This window comes from Ammodytes marinus, assembly GCF_949987685.1.
Source record: "Ammodytes marinus genome assembly, chromosome: 17".
In the NCBI taxonomy this organism is placed as follows: domain Eukaryota; kingdom Metazoa; phylum Chordata; class Actinopteri; order Uranoscopiformes; family Ammodytidae; genus Ammodytes; species Ammodytes marinus.
Genome location: NC_137221.1, coordinates 14,702,038 through 14,726,928, shown reverse-complemented (window position 1 = coordinate 14,726,928; position 24,891 = coordinate 14,702,038). Strand labels below are relative to the sequence as shown.

The 24,891-nt window shown below is 42.8% G+C and overlaps 1 protein-coding gene across 1 annotated transcript in view; it reads right to left on the bottom strand.

Annotated features, from left to right (window-relative positions):
* Positions 1-5,189: 5,189 nt before the first annotated feature.
* Positions 5,190-24,891, bottom strand: part of sdc3 (syndecan 3) — a 36,420-nt gene continuing 16,718 nt past the window's right edge. Inside the window, exons 2-5 of the mRNA XM_080044822.1 lie at positions 15,377-15,464; positions 11,817-12,625; positions 10,228-10,405; positions 5,190-8,217 (exon numbers count right to left, since the gene is read on the bottom strand). Of these exons, the coding sequence (XP_079900948.1) occupies positions 8,051-8,217; positions 10,228-10,405; positions 11,817-12,625; positions 15,377-15,464 (1,242 nt within the window). The 3' untranslated portion in view covers positions 5,190-8,050. The remainder of the gene's footprint in view (positions 8,218-10,227; positions 10,406-11,816; positions 12,626-15,376; positions 15,465-24,891) is intronic.

Below are 24,891 nucleotides of genomic sequence, written 5' to 3'. Positions count from 1 at the left end.
TACAAAAATGTAATTATTTAATATTTTTAAATAATTGCCTGGGCCTATATGAGAAATAATTTGATAAAGTTAGAAGAGCTGATGTATTTCATGAGTCGCGCGGTGACCTGTGGTTAGCCTACGTGATAAACGTCACCCTCGCGAGGAGCTGCAGCCTGCGGAGACTTAATTAGTCTAGTGTCCCAGCTGTGCAGAGCCTCGCGCAACCTCACCTGACCATTAATTAACTCTGAGCGGCTAGCTGCAGCTAAACTAGCTAACATGTCCCCACCTACAAACACCGGGTCGTGAATGTTAATAACCGAGTTTTAAAGCCTAAATTGTCTCTGTGGAGCAGGGCAGCACGGGGAGCTGCACCTCACAGGAAACATTATGAGCTTAAAATACTTCAAATAAGTATTGTCAAAGTTTACAAAATGACACAGTAAAAGTTTGTCTTTGGTCGTCGACATGTGAAGGCCAGGCAAGCCAATAAAGCAATTAAACATCAGTCTGAATGCCCTTACCAAACTCTTCAGCTAAGTCACAGTCTTCGTCCATAACGACACTCGCCAGTCAAAAACCAATACACTTATCCTAATAATCAATTAAGCCACGCACGGTCATGAGGCGAATTGCTCTTCAACTGGAGGCTGATGAGGTTGATTGATTGATTACGTCCCTGTGCAGTGTGACGGAGAATTAGCGCGTGAAGAACCAGCCAATCAGTGACCAGAACAGGTACGAATAGAACCCTGTTGATCCAGTCTGAGATACAATTTTAAAATGTATACATTTTCTATTCATATCACATTTACATGTTAACTGAGCTGTGTTTCAATCGGTGGTGGTAAGTTTCTCTGTATTAACTTAAGTACAAATTTGAGATTTGTTGTATTTTAATTGAGTAATTGATACTACCTGTTAGCCTACTTTTCAGATTAAGATTGTGGAGGGGAGACAAATATTTACATTTAAAAAGTTTGATAAGCTCGTAAAGTGCGACACATTTGAAATATTAAGATGGCAGCAGGTCAAGGTCAGACCATCCAACATTTTAAAAATAAAAGCAAAGACTGGAAAAGTTAAGTGTAGTCTTTCCTCTCCTGTTAATCATCTCACAATCCACTTGGTTTATCTTAAACCCCTTTGGGGTCTGACCCACAGGTTGGGAACCATTGAACTAGACTATAAATAAAGTTGTTCAACTTTAAAAACTAGATCCATCTCGACAGTAAAATGGTGCCTGTGTAACCTGATTAACAAACTGATATGTCATGTATACGATTATTTCAGTTACAGGGCAGTTTTTCTGCAGGAGTGCTTTTAATTTTTTATATGCATTTTGCTCACATTACCTTTACTAAATTATAATTTTTAAAGCAAGAATGTAATTCCAACATAGTATTTTTATGTTATTAGCAATTGGACATCTTTGGAAATTATTATGGTGCAATAATGAACATAATTCTGTTGGGACTCTTGTAGTATCTCAATAAAATGATTTGTTTTTTTATTTGTAAGAAGGGGTATAACAAACAAGAATCCATGTAGTCTACTTAAAAATAATCACATCCCTGTGAATCAAACCACCATCAAACTATACTTTATATTAATATAAGGTATAAAATTAGACAGTGTTCCTTAATGAATTATAACGTGTTATGGATTTTCAGTTCAGGTTGATTCAACAGTCAAACACTGACAGGCTGCAGTTTTCAAACAATATTACATTCATTCAAACATTTCTGTGTTTTTAGATATAAAAAATAACAATGAAAATGAAAACTGAAGCAAAGGCTTCGTGGCTGAACCGTCCAAAGCCGTTTGGCGTGTGATACCTTAGAAAGCAGCAAGATCGACCAAAAATTATTTTCACTAGTTGCAAATGTTGTATCCTGTTGTAACGAACTAGTTGGTTTACTCACTTTTCTGTAAAAATGCATGAAAGGGTCTCAGCAGTAATTAGCAAGAAAAAAGCATATACAAAGTACTAACATAAACAGAACATCTGAAATAAAATGTAAAAAAAGATTAATGAGTTTGTGTATCTGAAATATGTCTTTTTTTTCTTTTTTTTTACACTTAGATCTTTATTGACTTTTTTCACAGTAACATGCCAGTTATAACAGCATTATATCGACATCTGCAATTAGGTGATGGCAAGAAAAATAAAATAAAAACAAAAAAGGAAAAAAAACAAGGAAAAAGAAATATGTCTTTTTAAGATTGTGATGCCCCAGATTTATTCTGGAAGTCCTTGTGGGGTTCCAGTCCCCCAGACGGGGAACCACTGCTGTAAGTTTAAAATAAATAATGCTGATCATTTGAGCTTCTTGTTTCACAAAGGTCTAAAAGGGGCCAACTTAAAAGTTTTAAATAAAGTCTGCATATGACAACTCAATATTGATTATTCAGTTACGATGTACCTATATATACCAGGTTACATATCAGGCTCTTTATCATTTTGTCTTGCTGCAGTTGTTCCCCTGTTATCCACCAGATGGGGTACTGACTGGACCCTGGGATCCTAAACCTTTTTCTTCAACCCCAGCTCTTCTGTTTAGATGTTTTTACTTCTCTGTTCTAGCCCTCCCACACTGAAGAGAGCTCACATAAAAAAATACACTTCTCATCCTCTGTGTGAGGCACCATATCAGCAGCAGCCCACTACTCAAGGCCAGGGGAAGCTTGTTGTGTCCTCTTGATCCAGGGAAAGGCCTTCAGCAACACTCCCTCGTACTCCGTCAGATAAGGCAACCCTCAGTTTTAATCTGGTTTGATGCAAAGAATGTAAACCTCAGGCCTGTTTAGAATAATGTCCTTTTCCCGTGTGCTCACAGCTCCCCACTGACAGTCCATATATAATCACTTCAAGTATATTTTTATGCGATGACTTAAGAATAAGAACATCTCTGGCTGTTTCTCCCTTGAGGGTCTAGGGTTCAGCAAGTGTAAATAGGCTGTTAAGAGGCTGCAAGCGTACATAAACGTGTACAGTAGCTCTGTCAGATGACATACAAGGCATTGGGGGGCTGGCGTGTATTGTCACTGGGTCAGAAATAGTATAAAGGCCAAGCTACTGCAGGAGAGTGATAACACCAGAGCGGGTCTTCGTGTCTGCATGCAAGTTATTTTGAATTTTACTAAAATATATTGTCGTGGAACTGAAAAAACAGCTTGTCTAGTGTTCGGGTGAGAGTTGGCAAAAATACCAGATGACACAATGTTAAGAGTATAATAAAAGATAGTTTAATTGTTTGCAAACAAGAATCAGCAACTACGACTCTCATAGGGAGAGAGCAGAAAACTGACTGAGGAAGAATCAATCTCCTCAGTCATATATATTGTTCATTATCTTGCAGACACAGTTCTCCGGAGCCTTCTCAGTCAAAACATACATTCCCGTACGCCGTTTGAGTATCTCAGAACATAATCAGAACATAACAACCTTCACCATACGGTCAGAACCTTCACCATAAGGTCAGAACATAACAACCTTCGGCACTAGGTCAGGTCAGAACTTTTGTTGATTAACTTCCGTTTATTTAGAGTCAAGATGGCATTAGTCTATATAAACACATAATTATTATGACTGTAATAAACATTTCCACAACAATATTCTCTCTCCGAGCCACCCCTTTTTTTACTCCATGTACCAATCGAGCAGCATAACACAGTCAGGACCTACGTTACCCCATAGTAATATAAAACATATCTTTTCACTTACACACATCTATAACCATTTGTTTTTGTTGTTCTTTTAGGCTTAAGCTTTTCCAGATCTCTGAGATTTCTTCCTCCAGCCCAGCGAAGTGGAGACACATGGAATATAATTTGCAATGCTCACAGCATTGTAAATAATACAACAGTGCTGGGTTTTTCCAGAAACAATGTCCTGGGTTACTCTGGACAATCCTAAAAACCTCACTGACAACGGCGTTGCTCTCGTTCTGGATTATCAAGAGTACCCACTATATCTAGAAAGAGATGTTGCTGTTTTTGAGATTAAATAATGTTTCTGTAAGCAATGTTACAGACAGAAGAATCATGGATATCTGTGGTACTAAATATAAAGTGAGATTTAGCAGGTACAAATTGTGAAAAAGTGAAGAAAAAAAATAACCCAGGGCATATTGACGATATTTGATTTGATTTCATTAGGTCTCTATTGCTCTCCAATTAATTTACCCCCGTTTGTTTTATGAGGGAAAAGAGCTTCCTGATACTGAATATTCTTGTTATCAGGCCATAAGAGCAAACATTTTTCATCCATTATGTAATTCTCCTGCCATTCCAAAAGTACTTTAATCCATTCATCCATTATCTATACCTGCTTATCCTTTAGCGTGGTCGCAGGGGGCTAGAGGCTCTAGCCTAGAGCCTGTCCCAGCTGACACTGCGGCGAGAGGCGGGGTACACCACGGACAGATCATAATTATATTAATGAACAAAGCTGGATTACCTTGACCCCTAGAGGCTCCAAAAAATCCCAAGGTTCACTGCATGTTAATTGGTTTGGGTAATTTGATTAATGGTGCATTTGTGAGGGAAGTAGCAGAACTTAAGTACAATATCAATTTAAGTGGGTGTTAATGTTTTGGCCCAGTTTTGGTTGGGAACGCTGTGTCAGAATCAATCTTATTTTAGTTTGTATTGTGCTCACATGGTGCACATTCCTAAATCATGTTGTGTTTAATCAAATTACCAAAACTGACTCCCAGGAAATCTGGTGGCAGGTTTTTTTTCTTTGATCTAGTACTGTAGGAAAACAGCGAATCTGCAATGTCAGGTGTGTGCACTAAAATTAAAGGAGTAGTTTGGCGCTTTTTTCGATTTCTTGCCGAGTGCAAAAGGAGAAGATCAATTTAGCCTGCAGCCAGTTTGCTTAGCATAAAGATTGGACAAAGTTTGAAATAGCTAGCCTGGCTTCGTTTCCCAGGGCCTTCAACAGATTAAACCAGCTAAACTAATGAGAGTAGTTGAAAGAGATATTTTCCACTGATTATTAAAAATATCCCAAAAAGTGTTGTGTGCAAATTGTCATGTGATTGTTCCTTGTTGTGTTATTAGCCTTATTCAGTTCAAACCCAGTTATTGCTATCCTGTTATTGAAGAGAGTCTGAACTCCAACAACAGAATGGAAAATTACAGTTGTCTTGACTGATCCATTTGTATTATAAAAAAGACAAAAAAAGGACAGATTTACCCAATCAGGTTTTTTATTTGGAACAGAGTGGCAGATTAGTGACAGGGCCGTGGCGTGGAGGATCTGCCTCCTCTCGCTCACTCAGCCAATGACAGAAACTCAGCCTTAAAAAAATGCAAATGTATAAAAACAGGAATGGGAACAGCAAACATAGAGTAGTGTCGCCTCCATTGGGCTTCACATACACACACACACACACACACAAATTCACTCCCTCTCTCGCTCGCTCGCTCACACACACACACACACACACACACACACACACACACACATCTTATTTGGCTACGCAGGCTTAGATGGGTACAAACACACATGTTTACACTTTTACAGTCACTTTAGAAAAGACAGTACGTGTTAAGAACATTCCTGCCTGTGAGAAAGTGGCGTGTTTGTCTGTACGTCTGTCCTGCGGCAGAGAGACAGACAGGCAGACAGTCAAGACAGTGAAAAGACAGTCAGTGTGTGTGAAAGCCACTGTGAGGGGGACCAGCTGCCCCTCGTTCAGCAGTGAACAGACTAAACACACTCAGACACACACACACTCAGACAGGCTAGTCAGTGTACACAAGTGTCTGCTGTGAAATACCAAGGAGAAGCACTCACTCACTCACTCACACACACACACACACACACACACACACACACACACACACACACACACACACACACAGGTGGCGGTTTTAGATGAGGTGTAGACACACACATTTTCTCATACTGGTGAAGGGGCAGGTGACATACACAAACACACAGACACATACACACACATGGAGTGGAAGGTGTGTGTTACCTGTCTGTGGAAGAGCGTGAGAACTGCTGGAATAGGTAAACACAGACTCGACCAGTACATTCCAACTTTAACTCACCCCTCTTTTTCTTTTTAACATACAGAAACACACGCGCACACACACAGGCATCCACACACACCCAGACTAGTATATAATTTGACTCCCATGCATTTTTGTTCTACAGTACTGAGTATAATAGAAGCTACTAGCCCAGTCGCACTGGTGTGGTTATTGTTACAATCTCTTAGATAGAAGCACAGCTCTCCTGTCTCCACACAATCCCCTTCCCTTTCCCAAAACTGAATCCCCCTTTTCTCCCCCATTGTCCCTCCCCCCCAAAAAAGAGTCCAGCAGCAGGTTTAAGTTGACCCCATAAACACTAACGTTCTTCTCATAACCAAAGCATTAATGACAAAAGTTGTGATCTTGACTGACTTAGTGCAAGTGGGAGCCACTTCCTGTGTGGGTTCCACACGCTTCACAGAGATTCAATGGTGGAGCGGTAAAAGAAAAGTGACATGCAAAAGGTGTTTGTGTGTTGGGGGGTGGGGGAATCGGATGATATGATGATTGGACATGAAGTTGTGCTTTTACACAAACAAACCAAACTCTAAACCAACCAGCAAACTGATCCATTACTAATCAATATTGAAAACCACCTGATCTCGCTCGCATCACAAGTGATGACTATCACAATGACGATGAGGATGATGATGGATTTGATATGTGATATGACATGATTTACAGCTTATTTCAAGTCTGTGTGGTGTGTTTAAATGCACAGCAAGTTACATGTCTGCATGTCTATGTGTGTGTGTGTCTGTGTTTGTGTGTGTTTCTGCGCGCGTGCATGTGGCTGACGAGAGCACAGCTCATCTAAAGTGATGACGGAGGTGATGAATAAAAACTCTTCATGATCATGCAGATGGTTAGTGAGGCCAGAAAGGATACGCTGATATTTACATATAAACTTTTTTTTTAAACTGCTAAATACACATCCTCCTGTTGAAGTATTATTATTATCAATATTATTATCATTATTATTATTATGGCATTATTATTATTCACCATCCAGCCCAAAACAATGATATATTATCGGTTATTATTACTATCCGTAACTAGTCTTTGTACACCTTGGAGGAGCAGACGGGCCGCCGGCTCGGTGTGAGGGCGAGTGAACCTATATTTGCAACCATGTTTCCACAGCGGCTCCTCAACACATCGAGGGGTTGATCCCTGTTTACTGGTTGGCCGAGCACAGAGAGAGAGGTCAGATCCACCTTCAAGCAGATTCAATTCTGTGTGTGCATGTGCGTGTGTGTGTGTTCCGTAAGCATGTGTGTATGTGTCTGCATGGTTGTGCATATGCGTCTTTAAGCACCAGAGGGACAGAAGGCACAAAAGAGACCTTTCCTCTCACCTTTGACCCTGGGCTGTGTGCGGCCAACCAGGCGATCTCTGTGTTGTTGTGGGTTTATTATTTTCAGTGGGGGTGAGGGGTGAGTCGAGCCCACCCCTCTCTTTTTCTTTTGTGTCTCGCTCTGCCCGTCTCCTCTGCTCTGCTCTCCTTTTGATTTGCTCAATAAACCCAGAGGAGAACCTTTTTTGTGCTGGAAAACACAGGTTAAGAGCTAGTGTTTTGTCTGTTTGCTTTTTTCTTCTTTTTCTTCTTTTTTTTTTTACAAAATAATCATATCATTACATACAGAACAAGAGAATCTGCAGAATATTAATAACAACATTTACTTTAAAAACATCTTGTGTGTATGTGTTACTTTTTTCAGAATATATTTGGATTTTTTTTTCCTTTTTTTTTTTATTAGTCCTCTTTTTTCGTTTTCATTGGGAAAAAAAGTTCAGAGTCCGCAGAGAGATAAGGCGCTCTCAAGTGTTTTGGGAGACGAGAGGAGAGAGGGATGAGGAGAGGCAAGCAGATGAAGGGGGAAGCTACAAAGAAGAAGAAGAAGAGGAGGAGGAGGAGGAGGAAGAGGAGGAAGGGGGCATAGAGTATCTCTCTTCTCTCTCTCGCTCTTTCTCTCTCCCTCGGTGTGCGGTGCGTCTCTCTGGCATACGCGTGTTATGCGTAAAACTCCTCCTGCTTGTCTGGTTTCTGGTAGGTGACCGTGGCCTGTTTAGGTTCTTCCAGGGTGTAGCTGCCCTCGTCCTTCTTCTTCATCCTGTACACCAGCAACATCACCAGGAAGGCGGCAAACAAGGCGCCCACTACTCCTCCCACTATCACCGCTGGAGAAAGACAAAAAGATAGGGTGGATAAATATCTTAAAAACCCTCCAGAATGTTACAGATCTGATCCTAAGAAAAACACATAAAGCAGCACTAAAACACCATAAGAGCCACTGTCACGTCCTGCAGCAGACTACATCACTAAGAACATGCGCCGCTTCAAACACTCAAAGCTACTGCAGCATTACTATCAGCTAAGCTGCTAAGTGAAGACTGATGAGCCTGAATGTGCCAACATAAGTCATGTGTTGCCAACAGTTTTGTGCTAAACTGCAGCCCTGCAGTGCTACATACATAGCTCTTAGCTTGATGGGGCGGGCGCTGCTTTTTTCACCTTCCTATGCACATATCGCTAATGAACTTGTGCTGTATACGACAGAATAATGTGTGATTATCAAACGGGGAAAAGGAAAAAGCTTTCCTTTGTTAAACTAATTGGTGTGAAATAGATTAAAAAAAACAATTTTCCAAAATGCTTGATGGACACTTCGTTTCCATTCGGTGTGTGGAAGCTGTTTACTTCAATCAATATAGTCAATAGGCTGGGGCATTTGAAGTAACGGCACCTTTCACCATGCAATGCCACTGCAAATGTGTTCATCACTCTTGACTTTTCACCGAACATTTCTTGTAATTAAGTATTATAAAAAACTGACATTAGTTACATTTTAAATGATGCAGTCTTTGTATTACTCTGCATAGATATTTCCTTTTACCATCCCTGGTTTTACTGTTGAAGACAAATGTGATATTGAACTTGAGAAAATACTAACTGAATCCTTTCAAAGCCCCATTAGTTTTCTTATCAAGAAGACACATTGAGCTACTTTTCATAATATCACATCTTTTCACAATCACTGACGATCGGTCAGTCCATCACTTTGGTCCAGACATATAGGTCTGGGTAACTATTGGAGAGATTGCCATGAAATTTGGTGCAGACATCAATGCCTCCCTCAGGATACAGTTCTTACATCTCATTGCATTTCAGCTAGCGCCATCATCAAGTAAAATCTAATGACACTCCCATCAGCCTCAGCTGTACTGACTCACAAACTGTTTTTAATGCTAATGAGCAAATATTAGCATGTGTAAACGCTAAACTAAGATGGTAAACTTGGTAAGCATTATACCTGCAGTTAAAGTACCATATGATCTGAAATATTTGGATGGGGCATATTATCTCTATATTTTATTACAAAAACTGCTTTTGCAACTTGATGTACTGAAATGATTTTTGTCATAACTTTGGCAATGAAACGCTATTCTCCTCAGCTCTGAATCAGTATGAGAAGATGGTAAAGATAAATCACTGCATGTCTCGTTTCTATTTAACATGTTACTCCCAAAGATGAAAGTAACATGTGCACATGTACAGCACTATATATGAATGGATGAGCCTGACATGTGGTTATATCATAGAGACACTCTATTCTAAAATCTGTTGCCTCCTGCTCTTTACCGGGGACCACGAAATCAGCAAAAACCACCGCCAGCAGTCCACCAATCAGAATAGCTGAAGGAGAGACAGAGAGCCAGTCAGGTCAGACAAGTTGGCTGCTCCTTCACTTTCTACAACAGCTATTTGGGGGGGGAGGTGTGGGGGGGGGATGAGGAGAGGGGGGCACTTGAAACAAAATTGGATTCACCCAGAGGGAAAATTATTAGAAAAATAGGGTAGACAAGGAGGGGTTGGATGACCCGAGAAGAGGATTGCTTGTTCTCAACAGGTCAAATGGGGCTAAGGAGCACATACACTTATGTTGATGAATGTGCACATTTCATATAATGCAAGGTAATGCCAGTTTATGTCAGCAGCTCCCAAAGAGCAGGGAAAGTATACAGGAGGCAACGGGGAAATGTGATCTGTTGACCTAAGAGGTGACACTCAAAGCAGACGGATGAGATGACACAGACAAGGACAAACTGGATGACCAGGACAAATACATGACGTAAAATGAACAATTTGTTTAATGAATTAATATTAACTGTCCTAACAGATGTTCCTACCTATCAAGACTTCTTTTCTCTCCAGGATGTTCTTCTGTGGCAGCTGGGCAGCAGAGCTTCCTGTGTCCACCGTGTTGCCAATGAGATCAGGGTCCACTGGCAACACGCCTCGGCCAAGATCATTGCGGATCTCAAAATCTCCACTTGGCCCTGCAGCACCCACTTCATTGATGCTCTCCTGAGACAGAGAGAGAGAGAGAGAGAGAGAGAGAGATAGAGAGAGAAAGAGAAAGAGAAAAGTGAGACTGACGACAGGAAATGTACTCAGATGTAATCACGTTTGTTCCATGGAGCTGCTGCACTGAAACGTATCCAAAACCAACACAAACACAGAACTTTCCATGGCACACGTTTCGCCTGCGAAACAATGAGCCTCTGTATGTTCCGATCGGAGGAAAGTTGCATATTGTTCCAACCCACATACACACTTCATGAAATCTGGCAACTTAAATACAATGTGGAAAAACCAAACCAATCCAAATGCATCATCATGCTCTAATGCAGGACTGCTGCAATGTACAGAAGCACACCAGTCATAGGAATGACTGTGGTCAGTAAATAATTAAACTGTCAGTGTTAAAGAGGCAGTCAGACGAAGGGTTGGGTATCAAACTTCAAAAGTGTATTGGTGCTGACCAAAATGAGACCATTAGTACAAACAACAAAGTATGGAAAAAGTTAGTACATAGAGTATACGTTATCATTTCCAGCTAATTTAGACTGCATTTTATTTGTGCAAGAGTTCTTGTAAATCTGTTTTCTTGTATGCAAAAATATTCTATAATTTTCTGGTTATCAATAAAATGAACAATGAATTGACCCTTTAAATGAGCTAAACCGAGATGAAGTTAATTCTTGAGAGGTTATTTCTCTGCTCCAAAACTCTTAAAAACACATAAGTTAGCACCACTATTGCACTGTTCTGTCATTACCATGAACACAGGCACTGTAGTTAGTATGAGTTGATGCGTACCAAATGTGTAATGATATACAGCTGGGAATAGTTCACAACAAATACACCATTTATTTCTGTTTGAGTAACATTTGCCTAATACAACAGTGCCCAGCTGTTTCAGGAAATTGAAACCAAATATTAATGGTTGAGGGAAGTTTTCTCATAAACCTATTCATCTGTGATCTGTATTTAGAGACTATTGATAGTTGAGTTTCACACTCAGGGTAAGTTTGAAAATGTTCAGTAGTGAACGTTTTAAGTTGTAGGTTTTGCTGTTTCCAAAAATATAGAATAAAACCAGCCTTATTAATTCCAAATGTTATATTTCTCTGATACATTTTTTTTTTGGATATTTTTGTAAAATAAACTTAGATCATTTCTAATTGAGCGTAAGACAATAAGACAGATACAACTCTCAAGTCTGCACATAAAGCACGGAGCATGGAGACCCGGGGCAATGAGACCATTGCTATCTTAAAATAAAGACTTCAGATGAAGGGAAACAGCTAGCATGATTCTGTCCAAAGTAAGAAATAAATAAAAAAAAACTGCTGTGCTGAGTTTGGGCTTTTCTTATGGGACGGACCTTGACACCAAACATAATGATGTGATTGGCTATCATTTTGAATCTCACCTGTGTAGTTGTGGGCTGCTGTGGGCGTGTGGTTCTGTCTGTTGGCCATGCCCGAGTGGCTGTTGTCATGGGGACTCTGGGCCTGAAGGGGACCCTGGTCTTAATGACAGTCGTGGTGGGTTCAGCTGTCGTCGGCTCGGAAGTAGTTTCTGCTGTGGTGGTCTCGTCTTCCTCTGTGGTGGATTCCATGTCGAATCCAGGGGAAAAGGATGTGGGCTCAGGGGACAGGTAGACCTCCTCTTCTTCTTCTGTGGTGCTCAGGTCATCAGTAGCAGCAGAAGGTAGTGCACTCTCCGATGTGCCGATAGCCTGGTCGGTGGTCACCACGGGGATGGCGGTGGTCTGGGCGGCAGCCGCCCTGATTCGCTCCAGCTCTCTCTCTCTTTCCAGCTCACGCAGTCTCTGCCTCTCTCTCTCTTTCTCTCGCTCCCTTTCACGTTCCCTCTCTCGCTCCCTCTCCTTCTCCTTCTCTCTCTCCATCTCTCGCACCCGCTCCCTCTCTCGCTCCCTCTCTCTCTCCCTCTCCAGCTGTCTCTCCTTCTCTTGCTCTTTCTCCAGTTCTCTCTGCCTCTCTTCCTCTTTCTCTCGCTCCTTCTCCATCTCTTTCTCTCTATCCCAGAAGATGCCACTCTCTCCATCAGCCTCGGTGGGCAGTGGGGTGGCTGTGGGGTCCTCGGGGCTGGGGCTGGGCTCTGCGGCAGGTGAGGCAGAAGGGGCGGGGCCAGTGGCCTGGGTGGTGGAGAGGAGGAGGGGCTCCTCTGTGGTGAAGAACACACCCGCCGATGTCGGCCTCACACTGATCTCAGGAACTGGTGGGGAGAGATTTAGGAAATTAGAACAATGACTGAATCAAACAACAACAAGCAGAAGATAATAAAACAAATTCAAACATAGCCTACTCGTCTCTCAGAGTCACACATCTGATTTATCACTCAACCCGCCCGCCCAAACACTCACTCACACACAAACAGTAAATAATAACCTGAGACTATGGCTGGGTTTGAAATCAATCCCATGGAAACTCATTTACTACTCCCTCATTTAGCCTACTACTCCCAATCATTTATTCTACTGAGCCGTATATTGAGCTTTGAGACACTCTAAAGTCAATGACAGGTGTAGTGTTTCACAACTATATTTCTTTTGGATTTTGAAAAATGTGACACACTGCGCTGTGTTTCTGTTAGTAGAAAGTATGCCATGGCCTTTTCACTTCATTTTGGGGATTTCTAAGGAATGGGATAACGTGGTTAATCTTCTCACTGTATTAAGGCCAGGACACACCGGCCCGATAATCGCCGTCGTAGAGTCGGGAGGGGGCGGGGACACAAATCTGTTTGGTGTGTGCCGTGAAATCGGTCGTTGTAGATGTCGTCGGGCTTCTTTTGGGCAGTCTTTCAGTTGGAGCAATTTGAATTGTGGAGGGCTAGCGAATCAGTGAAGCCCGGAAGTGAGGCAGGTAGCACAAACAGCTAACAACAGTTAGCCATCGTTTTAATGTGTTTGTTTGTTTGTTTGTTTCGTTCAGCGAGTACTCACATGCATCAACCCTTGTTGACTGCTCGACACCATGCTCGACACTCTCTGCTAAAAATGGTGCTCTTTATGGTCCATACATATAAATACGTATTTCTATCTATGTTTATGGTCTAGAGCCGTCCCATCATTTCCAGCTTCCGTATTTTTTCGGGCCACAATACAGATTAGCGCCGCCTGCTGTTATGGAGACATTACGCCCCGCGCAAGCGCAGAGCGTACGGAAAGTCAGCAGTCGGTTTGGTGTGTTCTTTGCACTTTTTCGGCTGCGACGGGAAGACTGGAGCTCCCTGAATCGGCAGTCTCCATTTTCGGGTAGTCGGACTGGTGTGTCCTGGCCTTTAGAAAGAATAGTGCACTACACATTGTAAGTGTGTTTTTTCGCCATTGGCCATTGTTCGTAACTATGTCTATGACATAGTTATGCCAAAAAAAATTCACGCTTGAAAAATCTCACCCCCAGATCAACAGAACACATGAAACGACGCAGTCCGACTGCTCCCCACGACTGACCTTTACGGGTAAAATCAAAGGGAGTGTTCCCTCCCTGTGATTCCCTCCCGCAGATTTGAAATGCCAACACAGCCAATCACACAGCACCACCATGTTTGTTTTTGCCAAATGACTTCAGGATCATAAAGCAGTGATTTTTTCATTGACGACTTGGCACAGCAATCAGAGTCGCAATCAAAAGGCTATTTTCTGCTCGTTTAGCAGTCAGACAACAGAAACGGGAAAATATTATGTTAATTAAGAACAACAAGAGTTAATTTGGTGTTGCGCTGTGTGGAAACACGAAGAGCGGAAGGGTGAAGAAGGGACGTTTATTCAACTGATACCAGGCTGCTTGTCCCTCTCGTGATCAAATGCTGAAGAAAGAGATTAAATTGATTTCTGTTTGAGTGGATGAAAAAGCAGAAGCTGATGCACATAAACCGGTTTTCAAAATTAGCTGGCTTAATGTGGACGTGGACTGAGAGGAGAAGAGATGAAAAGAGAAGAAAAGAGACCAGAGATGATGGTGCTGACTGATTCATTTTTCCTTTTAAATCTCCTAATGGTATTATACCACCTTTCATTTTGTTATAGCAGTGAAGCTCCCCGGGTTAAAAGAGAAACAAATTGAATTTACAGGCACAAAGACATGAAGGCGGACCGAGGAGCTGGAGAAAATATAGAAAAGTGGACTCTAACAATGCAGCCTCTGTTAAAACTCGTCAGACGCCACGAAAATGCCACGTTCCGAGGCAAAATGCACATCCGTCTGTCGAAAACGAGCTTTCCCCACGGAATCAGGCGGCCTCTCCATCACAGTTTGAGATAAAGCAATTTGCCGGGGCTGCTGTTTTTCGGCCACAGGGGGTGCCTGACTGTGCCGCACTCCATTGCTCTGAATTGTAATTTATTTTTGATGCGCTTTCCACTAGCGCAGGGGCCTGAACCGAGGGGGCAGCCCTCCAATGAGTCATGCTTAATAAGGAGAGCCACGCTTGGGCTTCTGACAGCCAGATCAGAGAATCAGTCCCAAATTACACCCAACGTGACTTACGTTAAGTAGGTAATTCCTACGCACACGGACAGCCAGCACGCTCAAACCGCAGACAGGCGCTTGCAGATATACTGTAGGTGCACACAGCATGGCCTAATCTGTGTGGACTGTAAACCTGATTAAAGCAAATAAGATCTGGAGCCTGGAGTGACTGCTTGTTTGCAAAGGGTGTGTCTGTGTGTGTGTTAAAGGTGTCCTTTCAATAAATCTGTGTCATTCTGTGTCCTCCTGTCTGTATTGTTTGATTGTGTGCCTGTGTTTCTTTTGTGTGCCTGTGTGAATCCGGGGAACAGAGCAGCCGTGAGTGGAGGACAGGGAAGGGGGGGGGGGGCGAGGGTCTTCAGGGTCAGCAGATTGAAACCCAGCAGCTGTCGAGTTTGAGAGAACCAGAGCGTGAGCGCGTTACCTCTCTCACACACACACACACACACACACACACCACATACACACACACACACCACATACACAAACTTACAGCCAGAGCCGGAGCCTGAGTAAAGGTCCTCGTCGTCGTAGAACTCGTCTCTCGTCGAGCCTTCATCATCGATAGAGGGCGACTGTCCCTGAGAGACACAGATGTGGGAGGGGGGGGACACAGAGGACAGATTAGAGATATTCATCATGAGCCACTGAGCTGTTTGTCATGTCATTTAAAAAGAGCACCCACTTTGCCAGATTACATGCACACACACACACACACACACACACACACACACACACACACACACACACACACACACACACACACACACACAGACAGATCTATGAGGAGATGCAGGCGGAGTCATGGTGGACGGGGGTAACATCTGTCTGTTTGTGTGGACTCTGCCGAGGAGCATAGTTAAAGAGTGGATCTAAAGCTTGGATCTTGGCCGAGAAACATCAAAGCCTTAAAAGCAGAAGAGGGGGTTTTCATTCACACGTCAGCTACGAGTGATGCTCAGCCTGTAAAGTAGCATGCAGAAGCAGTTCACATTTGAACTCAACCTGCCTTGACTTATTAACATATCCTTAGACGTTAAAAACCCCTGCAAAATAGTGAAAAATGCTCAATTCACATTCCCAGTGCAAAAGGCCTTCAAATGCCTAATTTCGCTCCCCCAACGTTATAAAACCCAAAGACATTCAGTTTCCAATTATATAAGACAAGGCAGAGGAAAACACCCAATCCTCACATTTAAGTAGCTTCACCGGGAGAATGTTAGGCGTGGGCCTACTGAATAACCCCATTCATTAGTTAGTTTGAGCTAGTGTAGCTAAAGGGGCCTGTCACAATTTCCCAGAGCATACGCTAATATCTGTAAATTGCTCATTTTATCCAGCCGACAGTCCAAAACTCTAAAAATGTTCCGTTGTCTGAGAATAACTGAGAAAAGAAGCAGATCCTCTCATCCAAGAAGCTGTAACAATCAACTTCTTTTGCTTTATAAAGAACTTTAAAGGCCAGGACACACCAGCCCGAAAATCGCCGTCGTTGAGTCGATAGGGGGTCGGGAGACGAATCTGTTTGGTGTGTGCCGTGACGTCGGCCGACATAGAGGTCGTCGGGCTTGTTTTGAGCCGATTGAACATGTTCAATCGGCAGCCGACCGTCTTTCATTTGGAGCAATTTGATTGGTGGAGGGCTAGCGAATCAGTGAAGCCCGGAAGTGAGGCGGGTAGCACAAACAGCTAACAACAGCTAGCCATCGTTTTAATGTGTTTGTTTGTTTCGTTCAGCGAGTACTCACATGCATCAACCCTTGTTGACTGCTCGACACCATGCTCGACACTCTCTGCTAAAAATTGTGCTCTTACGGTCCATAAATATAAATACGTATTTCTATCTATGTTTATGGTCTAGAGAGCCGTCCCATCATTTCCGGCTTTCGTATATTTTCGGGCCACAATACAGATTAGCGCCGCCTGCTGTTATGGAGACATTACGTCCCGCGCAAGCAACAGAGCGTACGGAAAGTCAGCAGTCAGTTTGGTGTGTTCTCTGGCCGCGACGGGAAGCCTGGAGCTTCCTGAAACGGCCGACCCCATTTTTTGCGTAGTCGGAACAAGTAGAAACAAGTCGGACTGGTGTGTCCTGGCCTTAACAAGCTAATCCACCATCAATGTTGATGTCTCTGTACTGTTTTGTGTGGAATTTGAGCAGCTTGAAATCGCCATCTCTTTTGCATATCTGCTGCATATTTGGAGTTTTTGTAGCCCTGCAACGTGCCTGTAAGCGTCTCTCATAGATCATTTCACAGCACCCCACCCTGCTGATCGCTGCACTATAATCCAGGGCTGTTTCATGTACGTCCGTGAGGAGAAACCGAAATGTCCCTTGTGACCTCTGTCAGGGTCAGGTAAGAGAGATTAGTCACTGATCGTTGGTGGGGGGGTTGAAACTCTGAAGTGACTGACCTCAGCCTCCGGTCACTGTGAGGCCGATCCCTCCACTCCATTCATTCATCTCTTTCTCCTTTTTCTTGACCTCAATACCCACATCGCCGCGATGTTTGGACAAACAGTTAAGCACTCACCCATCACACAGGGTCATCTCACACTGCTATCAAATTCATGCACTTAAAAGAGACACTGCCCATACTGCAGCGCAAAGATACATTTCACATAGGCTACACTACATACCACAGGAGACAGGTTCAAAACAGATTTTAAAGTATCCTGGAACTGGTCATGCTCCACAAAAGTGTGGCTTTTACAAAATACAATGCACAGTGTATTCATTCAGAAATACACTGTGTCTCTGATTTTTTTTCTGATTTCTAACAATATATTAAATTATGTTTGTAAATATTATAGTCATTGCTATAATTTACGAACTATTACTCAAGTACTTTACTTAACTGCAATTTTGAGGTACTTAAAAGATGATGTGAAGTTGTATTTCTGGCCACACGATAATATAAAATCGAATTTTCACTTTCTTTTATTTCAGATTTGGTCTCCACCAACTCCTGAAAGGAAATATTTGTTTCTGTAGTTGCTAAATGCTTCCTTGTGTCACTAGATAGTCAACAATGAGCTAAAAGATGCTAAAACTCTCCCAAGAGCAGAGGGAAACTGGGTTCATCACTTTGACTGACCCCGTTTACAAACAAGTTGTCTACCACAATATTAATTGAAGCAACTTTGGGTACATTTTGATGATGATACTTCTGTGTCTTTACGCACGTCAAACTTTGAATGCAGAACTTTGTAAAGTGTGCTGCTGCTGCTACTTTTCTCTCAGTAAAGGAGCTGAATACTTTGCCACATTTTGTACCAAGATTCAGCTCGTGCAGTAGTAAAAAGATGCCAAAAACAAAGGCCCCCAGTGGAAAATGGAAAACAGTCAGTTCGCTGCTCAAAATGTGACCAAAACAAACTTATCTCCTCTGCGATCTTAAGCCCATCCTGAGGCCCTATAGAGCTGGGCCTTTGCTACCCTGTGTGATACTAATTGTGTACACACACACACACACACAGCCGAGGCTCCTCCCCGGCTCCAGACATAGGAAACCTGATGCCTTTAAAAGCCAATAAAAGCATAATGGTATCTAGAAACCCGAGCATCTCAGTCCATCGCATTTCAGCATGAGGTGGAGCTGAAACGCTATATGCACCTCCTGAAAATGAAATTGACTTGAAGTTATTTGGAGCTTGACGCACCAAGGATATGGGCTCGACAAAGTGGAAGGCTGAGTGTGTGTGTATGTGCTGTACACTAAAATGCGTGTGTGAAGGCCTGGCGATCTCAAACCCTGAAAGTGCCGAAAAGAACTGGAAAGACGTTCCAGTGCAGGCTTGGTGCCAATATGTGTGTGTGTGTGTGTGTGTGTGTTTTATTCCAAGGATCTGATTTACAATAAAGGCCGTTGCTATGGGCAACCTTTGCCTTTAACAGAAATTCCCATCTCCCAGTGAGGAGCTACCAGACACACACACACACGCACACACACACACACACACACACACACACACACACACACACACACACAGACGCTCTCTCTCTCTCACACACGCAAGTATAAGAGCTAGGACTACATTAGCGAAGGTGTTACATAACGTAAAATAAACAACTCTTAAAAACCAACATCAAAACAGTCCTCCCACACACCCTCCCCCATCTGTCCCTGCCTCCCTTCGTCTCAACAAACTCTGTGTCAGTGTATCCCTGTCGTCGCCCCATTTTCCTTTCATCTTAAACTCTGTTTCTTATCTTGGGGCTAGCCTCCAAAATTCAGCCTGACTCCAAAAAACACACATGCACATACTTGAATAAACACACACACACACACACACACACACACCCACCCTGCCCCCAAGGCAGCACCAGAGCCCACCCCCAAGGGCCCCTTTTTTACAAGCCCCCTAAACACACAACAACCTCCAGGACATGCCTTAGCTGCAATGGCTAGTCAAGCCTATTTCCAGGTTTTGGAGCTGGTGCATATGTTTAAATGTGCATCATCTATGTTTAGTCTAACCTTTAACGGTAATATGTAATCAACCTCTGCCTCGGCATGTTTAATTTATGAGCCGATATTATACGTGTGAATTCTGTTCGGTATGGTGGGCAGTGGTGCGTCACTGTAGGCCTATGTAATTACAGTGTGCATGTGTGTGTGTATCTGAACGGCTATAATCGCAGGTTTTGTTTGAGGTTGGTTTACATGCACACACAGACGAATGCCCCTCAGACCTATCCGTGTGTTTGTGTTTTTACGTGATTTTGGGGGGGACTCGAATAGGGCCAACTCTGCATTTTGCCTCAGTTTCAGGAGCTATAAACAGCCTGCGCCACATAGCTAACTAACCACAACGAGACGCAACCTTCTCCCCCCCCACACCGCACGCATAACCTGGGGCCAAAATCATCTGTATGTTGCCCTCAATTTCCCATCCACCACTGCATTTTGTTCCCACTCGTTATAAAAGGAAACTGTAAGACGACAACCATATTTTGTTGGAGCTGCGGAGTGAATGCAATCCTGGTTCCTGGCAACGTATGAAGCACTGCCATTGTAAGACATGTGGTGCCTGTTGGAGTCATTTTAAAACAATCCTGGAGCGTGGAATATATAATTATGAACACTTGTGTAAAAAAAAAAGAGAGAAGAGGAAAACATAAAATTGAAGTACAAAAAAAACAGGAGTAGACAAGGAATCTGTTTTCATTGGGGTAATGTCATGTCCTGACAACGCAAACACAGGTACGTCCTCTGAGGGGTGTCGCCACAATTGCAGTTACTCAGGTAGAAACCTGATCTGAAGCTGACATCAGGTTTTGCGCTATATATTTCATCATACACACTATGACTGCTCTGAGTGAATGTGTGTGTGTGTGTGTGTGTGTGTGTGAGCTTGTTTCACAGCCACAGAGCCTGGACCTTCATACCTGCGCTGACAACGCTGCACTTTCACGGATACTGATTTTCTACGGGAGCTGATTCGTTCCAGATTTTTTCATTTCAAGATCAGAAGAACCCGAGATTATAACTGTGTGATGTTAAAGTGGCAATGAGAAAATAAGGTTGACGTGTGTGTGTGTGTGTGTGTGTGTGTGTGTGTGTGTGTGTGTGTGTGTGTGTGTGTGTGTGTGTGTGTGTGCCAACTACCAGCACGTGTGTGTGAGACAGAAAAGACCACGTGTGTGTGTTTCGTCTGTAGGAACAATGGGGTGTAAGCAGCTCAGCTACCACTAAAATGCAGGAAGTCAAACAACAATAGGAGGCAGAGGTAGTAATATAGACACAGTGAATCACCAAATTAGATTTCACACACACACACACACACACACACACACACACACACACACACACACACACACACACACACACATCATGATGGATTAGCTGGCAGATGTGTGGGACCCAAAAGTGATTTTTCTTTGCTTGATTTTCTAACTATTCCATCTCAGTTCAGTTCGGTTTGGAGATCCCCTTCAGGCTAGCTGGGTGATAGAAAGCTTCATTGTGATCGACTTCAAATGCATTCCTCAGTAACCCGAGAGGCTTCGACTGCTGCTGCTGCACAATGCCCACTACATACATACACACACACACACAAACACACACACAAACACACACGCATTGCAAGCTCCTTATACATTACAGGCTATGCAGCTCTGCTTTAGAAGAAAAAAATCGTTAATTGAGCTTTTTAATATGGGAGATTTTATCGAGGGTGGGTTGGGGTGGAGGGGAATGTTCTCGATTGCTGCCGCGTCTCTGAGCTCTCAAACTGTGAGGAATAATTTGAATACTCCCTCTGCTTTCCGGCACCATCTGTGAGTCCCCACTCCTCTAGCCGTCCCTCCATCTACTGCATCCACAGCGTTGAAGGAAAAGACGGGGCAGAAATACATTGAAAAAGAGACTGAGATCATGCTGTTCATGTAGGAAACAGAAGAAATAAGGGAGAATGTGTAGTCGTGCACATTCTAACCTCACTCATGTTTTGTGTCTACAACCTACACCGACTAGAACAGTGAATCCAACCATTGTAAGACCTCAAAATGAAAACCAGTGTATCAAAGGTTATATAGAGGCTACTGTATGTCTATATCAGATGTGAGCAGTTTCACCACTAAACATTGTTTCATTTGAAAAACAGTCAAATAAAATACATTTGAATGTATCCTGTCTCCCTGTGCCAATTATATTATATCCTTATTCAAGCTTGTGAGCTCATTGTGTTTTGCTGTTGCAACATATGGCTAAAATATTGTGGGTGTCCTGGCTGAGCTGATGTTCTGGAAGTCAGAACATGTTGACTAGGCATTTGAACACAGCACAAGGGTAATAATCATCCGGCAGGAATTTAACTGGGAGTTTAAGTCATTTTAATAGGCCTGCAGTATAGTTCACTGTGTCTGCGTCTAGTCTCGCAGCGTGGCCTATACGCTGATAAGAGCCGGACCGTTTGAGCCAAATGCTGCTCGCACTGTTGATAACTCGCTAATGCTTTACAATAAGGGTAGCCTACATTAATTAACTGATAGTTAATGCTTAGATAATGCCTAATAAGCCTGAACTTAGCATTTACCAACCATTAATAACTACTTAATTTATGATTAACTGAGCATTAACTAACTGTTATGCTTAGTTAATGCTTAATTAAGCATTAGTTAACTAAGCATAGATAATGTTAGAAAATGACCTGACCGTTCATATTTAAGTATTAAGAGTTAGTACATGCTAAATAAGCATTAACTATGCATTAACTAAGACTTTGTAGCATTAACTAAGCATAAACTATCTGTTAATTAATGAACCCTTATTGTAAAGTGTTACCGATAACTCTCTACCTGGAAAGGGGGCTGGACAGCTTAGCACATAACCCCCCCCCCCCCCCCCCCCCTTTCGACTACTTGCATGCTTATAGGAAAATAAAATCAAAAATGCAGCCTGTTCACTCTCGGTATTGTTCCACACCCATCGCAGACTATGTCAGTAGTGACCTCTAATCTCTCTCTATCTTTTTGTATTGCCGCCTCGCCTCACTCCGCGCCCTGCTCTTTTCCCTCTCTCACCAGCTGGGCAGGTTGGACGGCAGCCAGCCTGGACGCGAACCTACTTACAGTCAGACAGAGGAGACGTGAGAGAGATAGAGGGCAGGCAGCATACGTGTGTGAGTGAGTGTGTGAGTGGGTTACCAGGTGATGGCCTGGTTAAGACACCTGCCACCTTCAGCAGAGATTAGCACAGAAAGCCTCAACACACTCTCTCACACACACACGCACGCGAGCGCACACGCACGCACACACACACGGACATGGTCGGGTGTCAAGACTGTATCTTGTAGCAATGACGTCAAGGTGCACTCCTGTGAACCTTAGAAGAGTTAACACCTGCACACTACAGCCAAGGGGGATCAAAGAAATCCTGTCTCCGTCTGTGGTTTAAATCTATTCTCCCTGAGTCATTGGACACACAACAGGCCCCTGGGCACAGACACATAAAAGCCCCCCCCCCCCCTTCTCACTCGATCACCCCTGCTCATTGTTTGGTTCAGTTCAGTTGTTTCGGCATGTTTTTTTTCCCATATAGGTTCATTATATCTCTAAAGTTCTGCAGTTGGTCCAGACAATTGTTTTCCTTGCTGGAGATGAAGAGAGACTTTCTCAATCCCTGAGATGACATAATTAATTGAGCACCCGTCAGAGCTGAACAAATAATGAGGAAAACACATGTATTAATTTGAGGAAGGTGACACACAAATCTTATGTTTTCATCTCTTCAGTGGAGCAGATGCTTGGTGTACTTTATGAGTTATTGTCCAAGTCTTTTCCCGGCTAAGCCAATCATGAAACTGTATTCATTTTAAGGATACTCTTGGCTGTATGCACTGTGCAGCTATATTAGGGACACATGAACAAAAGTATAATGGAAATCTGAATCAGATCAGACTTAGGGTGTATTCACACATGCCGTGTTTAGTTCGGTTGAAACGAACTCAGATGCACTTCTGCCTTCGGTGCGCATCTTTCAGGCAGGTGTGAATACAGCAATCGCACTCGGGTGCGGACCAAACAAACGCTCCGAGACCCAGCTGAAGAGGTAGTCTCGATGCGTTTCCAAACGCACTCTGCTGCAGTTCGTTTGTGGTGTGAATTTGTTCGGACTCGATCCGACCCAAATGCAGGAGGTACTGTGCCTTTTCTTTCTTTTCTTTTTTAATAAATAGCCGTCAGCTTCACATTATGGGAAAGTGTTGTTGTCACCATTATTAGGAAGATTAGTTGTGGTTTGACCGGGAGCCCAGAACAATATAAATGCTGAATGTGTTCAGCGATCAGATGAAGGAGAGGGGAGCGTCTCTCGCACAGTGCCAACAGGTTCACGCTGCGCAAGAAGTGTGTGTTTTTATTTTGCTTCCCATGTACGGGACCGTCAATACTATCCCCGTGTCAGTTTGGAGCTGAACTGCGCCGACCCAGCTGATACACAGCTTAATCAGCTGAGTGTCAGCTTGAGCCTATTCTTCTCGCGTGACGCGCATCCAGCACCAAAAATACAGTAAAAATGATGTTTCACATCGTAGGCTACAAGCCACATAACGTGGCATTGACATAAGGCTACACATTATGACCATATGAAACAACAATAATTTGATGTTTTTCCTCTTTATTTATAGGTTAGATGTAGGCCCTTTTATTATTTTTAGCCCCATATTATATCAATGATATATATTTCGCAGTTTAAACTTCGTGCTTCCTGTTTCTCTCCACCCCATAATGTCTGTCCAATGAATGAATGACCTCAGATCACGTGTGGTTTTGCTTCGTAATGCTGGTTCACTTGCAAAAGGGGCAATATGAAAGTGGACCACACCAAACAAAAAAAATCAAAACTCTATTTGGTCTGGACCAAAGCAAGTGCACTAGCGGACTTTCCCAGTGTGAATACACCCTTAGTGTCTGATACTTACTGAAAATGTTTGGCTCACCACTGAAAAATGTGTCTTAAAAAAATTCAAACTCTTGCTCAGCGGCTCTGTCAGTGATGCATCCATTGTTTATATAGAGTCTAACTGCGCCCCCATAAGACAAAGTGGCCTCCCAGATCACTGCGGATTTTCTTAACTCAACTATGAGCCGTGACACTGTAGAGGCAACATTTTAAAGGCACAAATTATTTAAAAACTCACACAGCCTAATTGTTTTGCATTAAGCAAAGGTAAAAAGCTCAGATTTGTTAGAGTTCAATTATCATTTACTGTCAAATTATCATTTAGTGTCAAATTACCATTTAGCGTCAAGAGCTTTTTTCACAGAAACAGCATCAGCAGGGGGTCATAAGCAGGCATCACTTTGAGTTTGAAGGAAGGAAACCCACTGAGCAATTTTATACAGATTAGCTGTTGAAAAGATGGCAAGTGGTTTCTGCATGCCATGGATCAAATCAGCCTACATGGGGTGTTTGGACTAATTTGGGGTGTATAATAAGAAATAAAGTTCAATATTAATGGCTGCATACGTTATTGTTTGACCTATGCAGTCATCTGAAACTG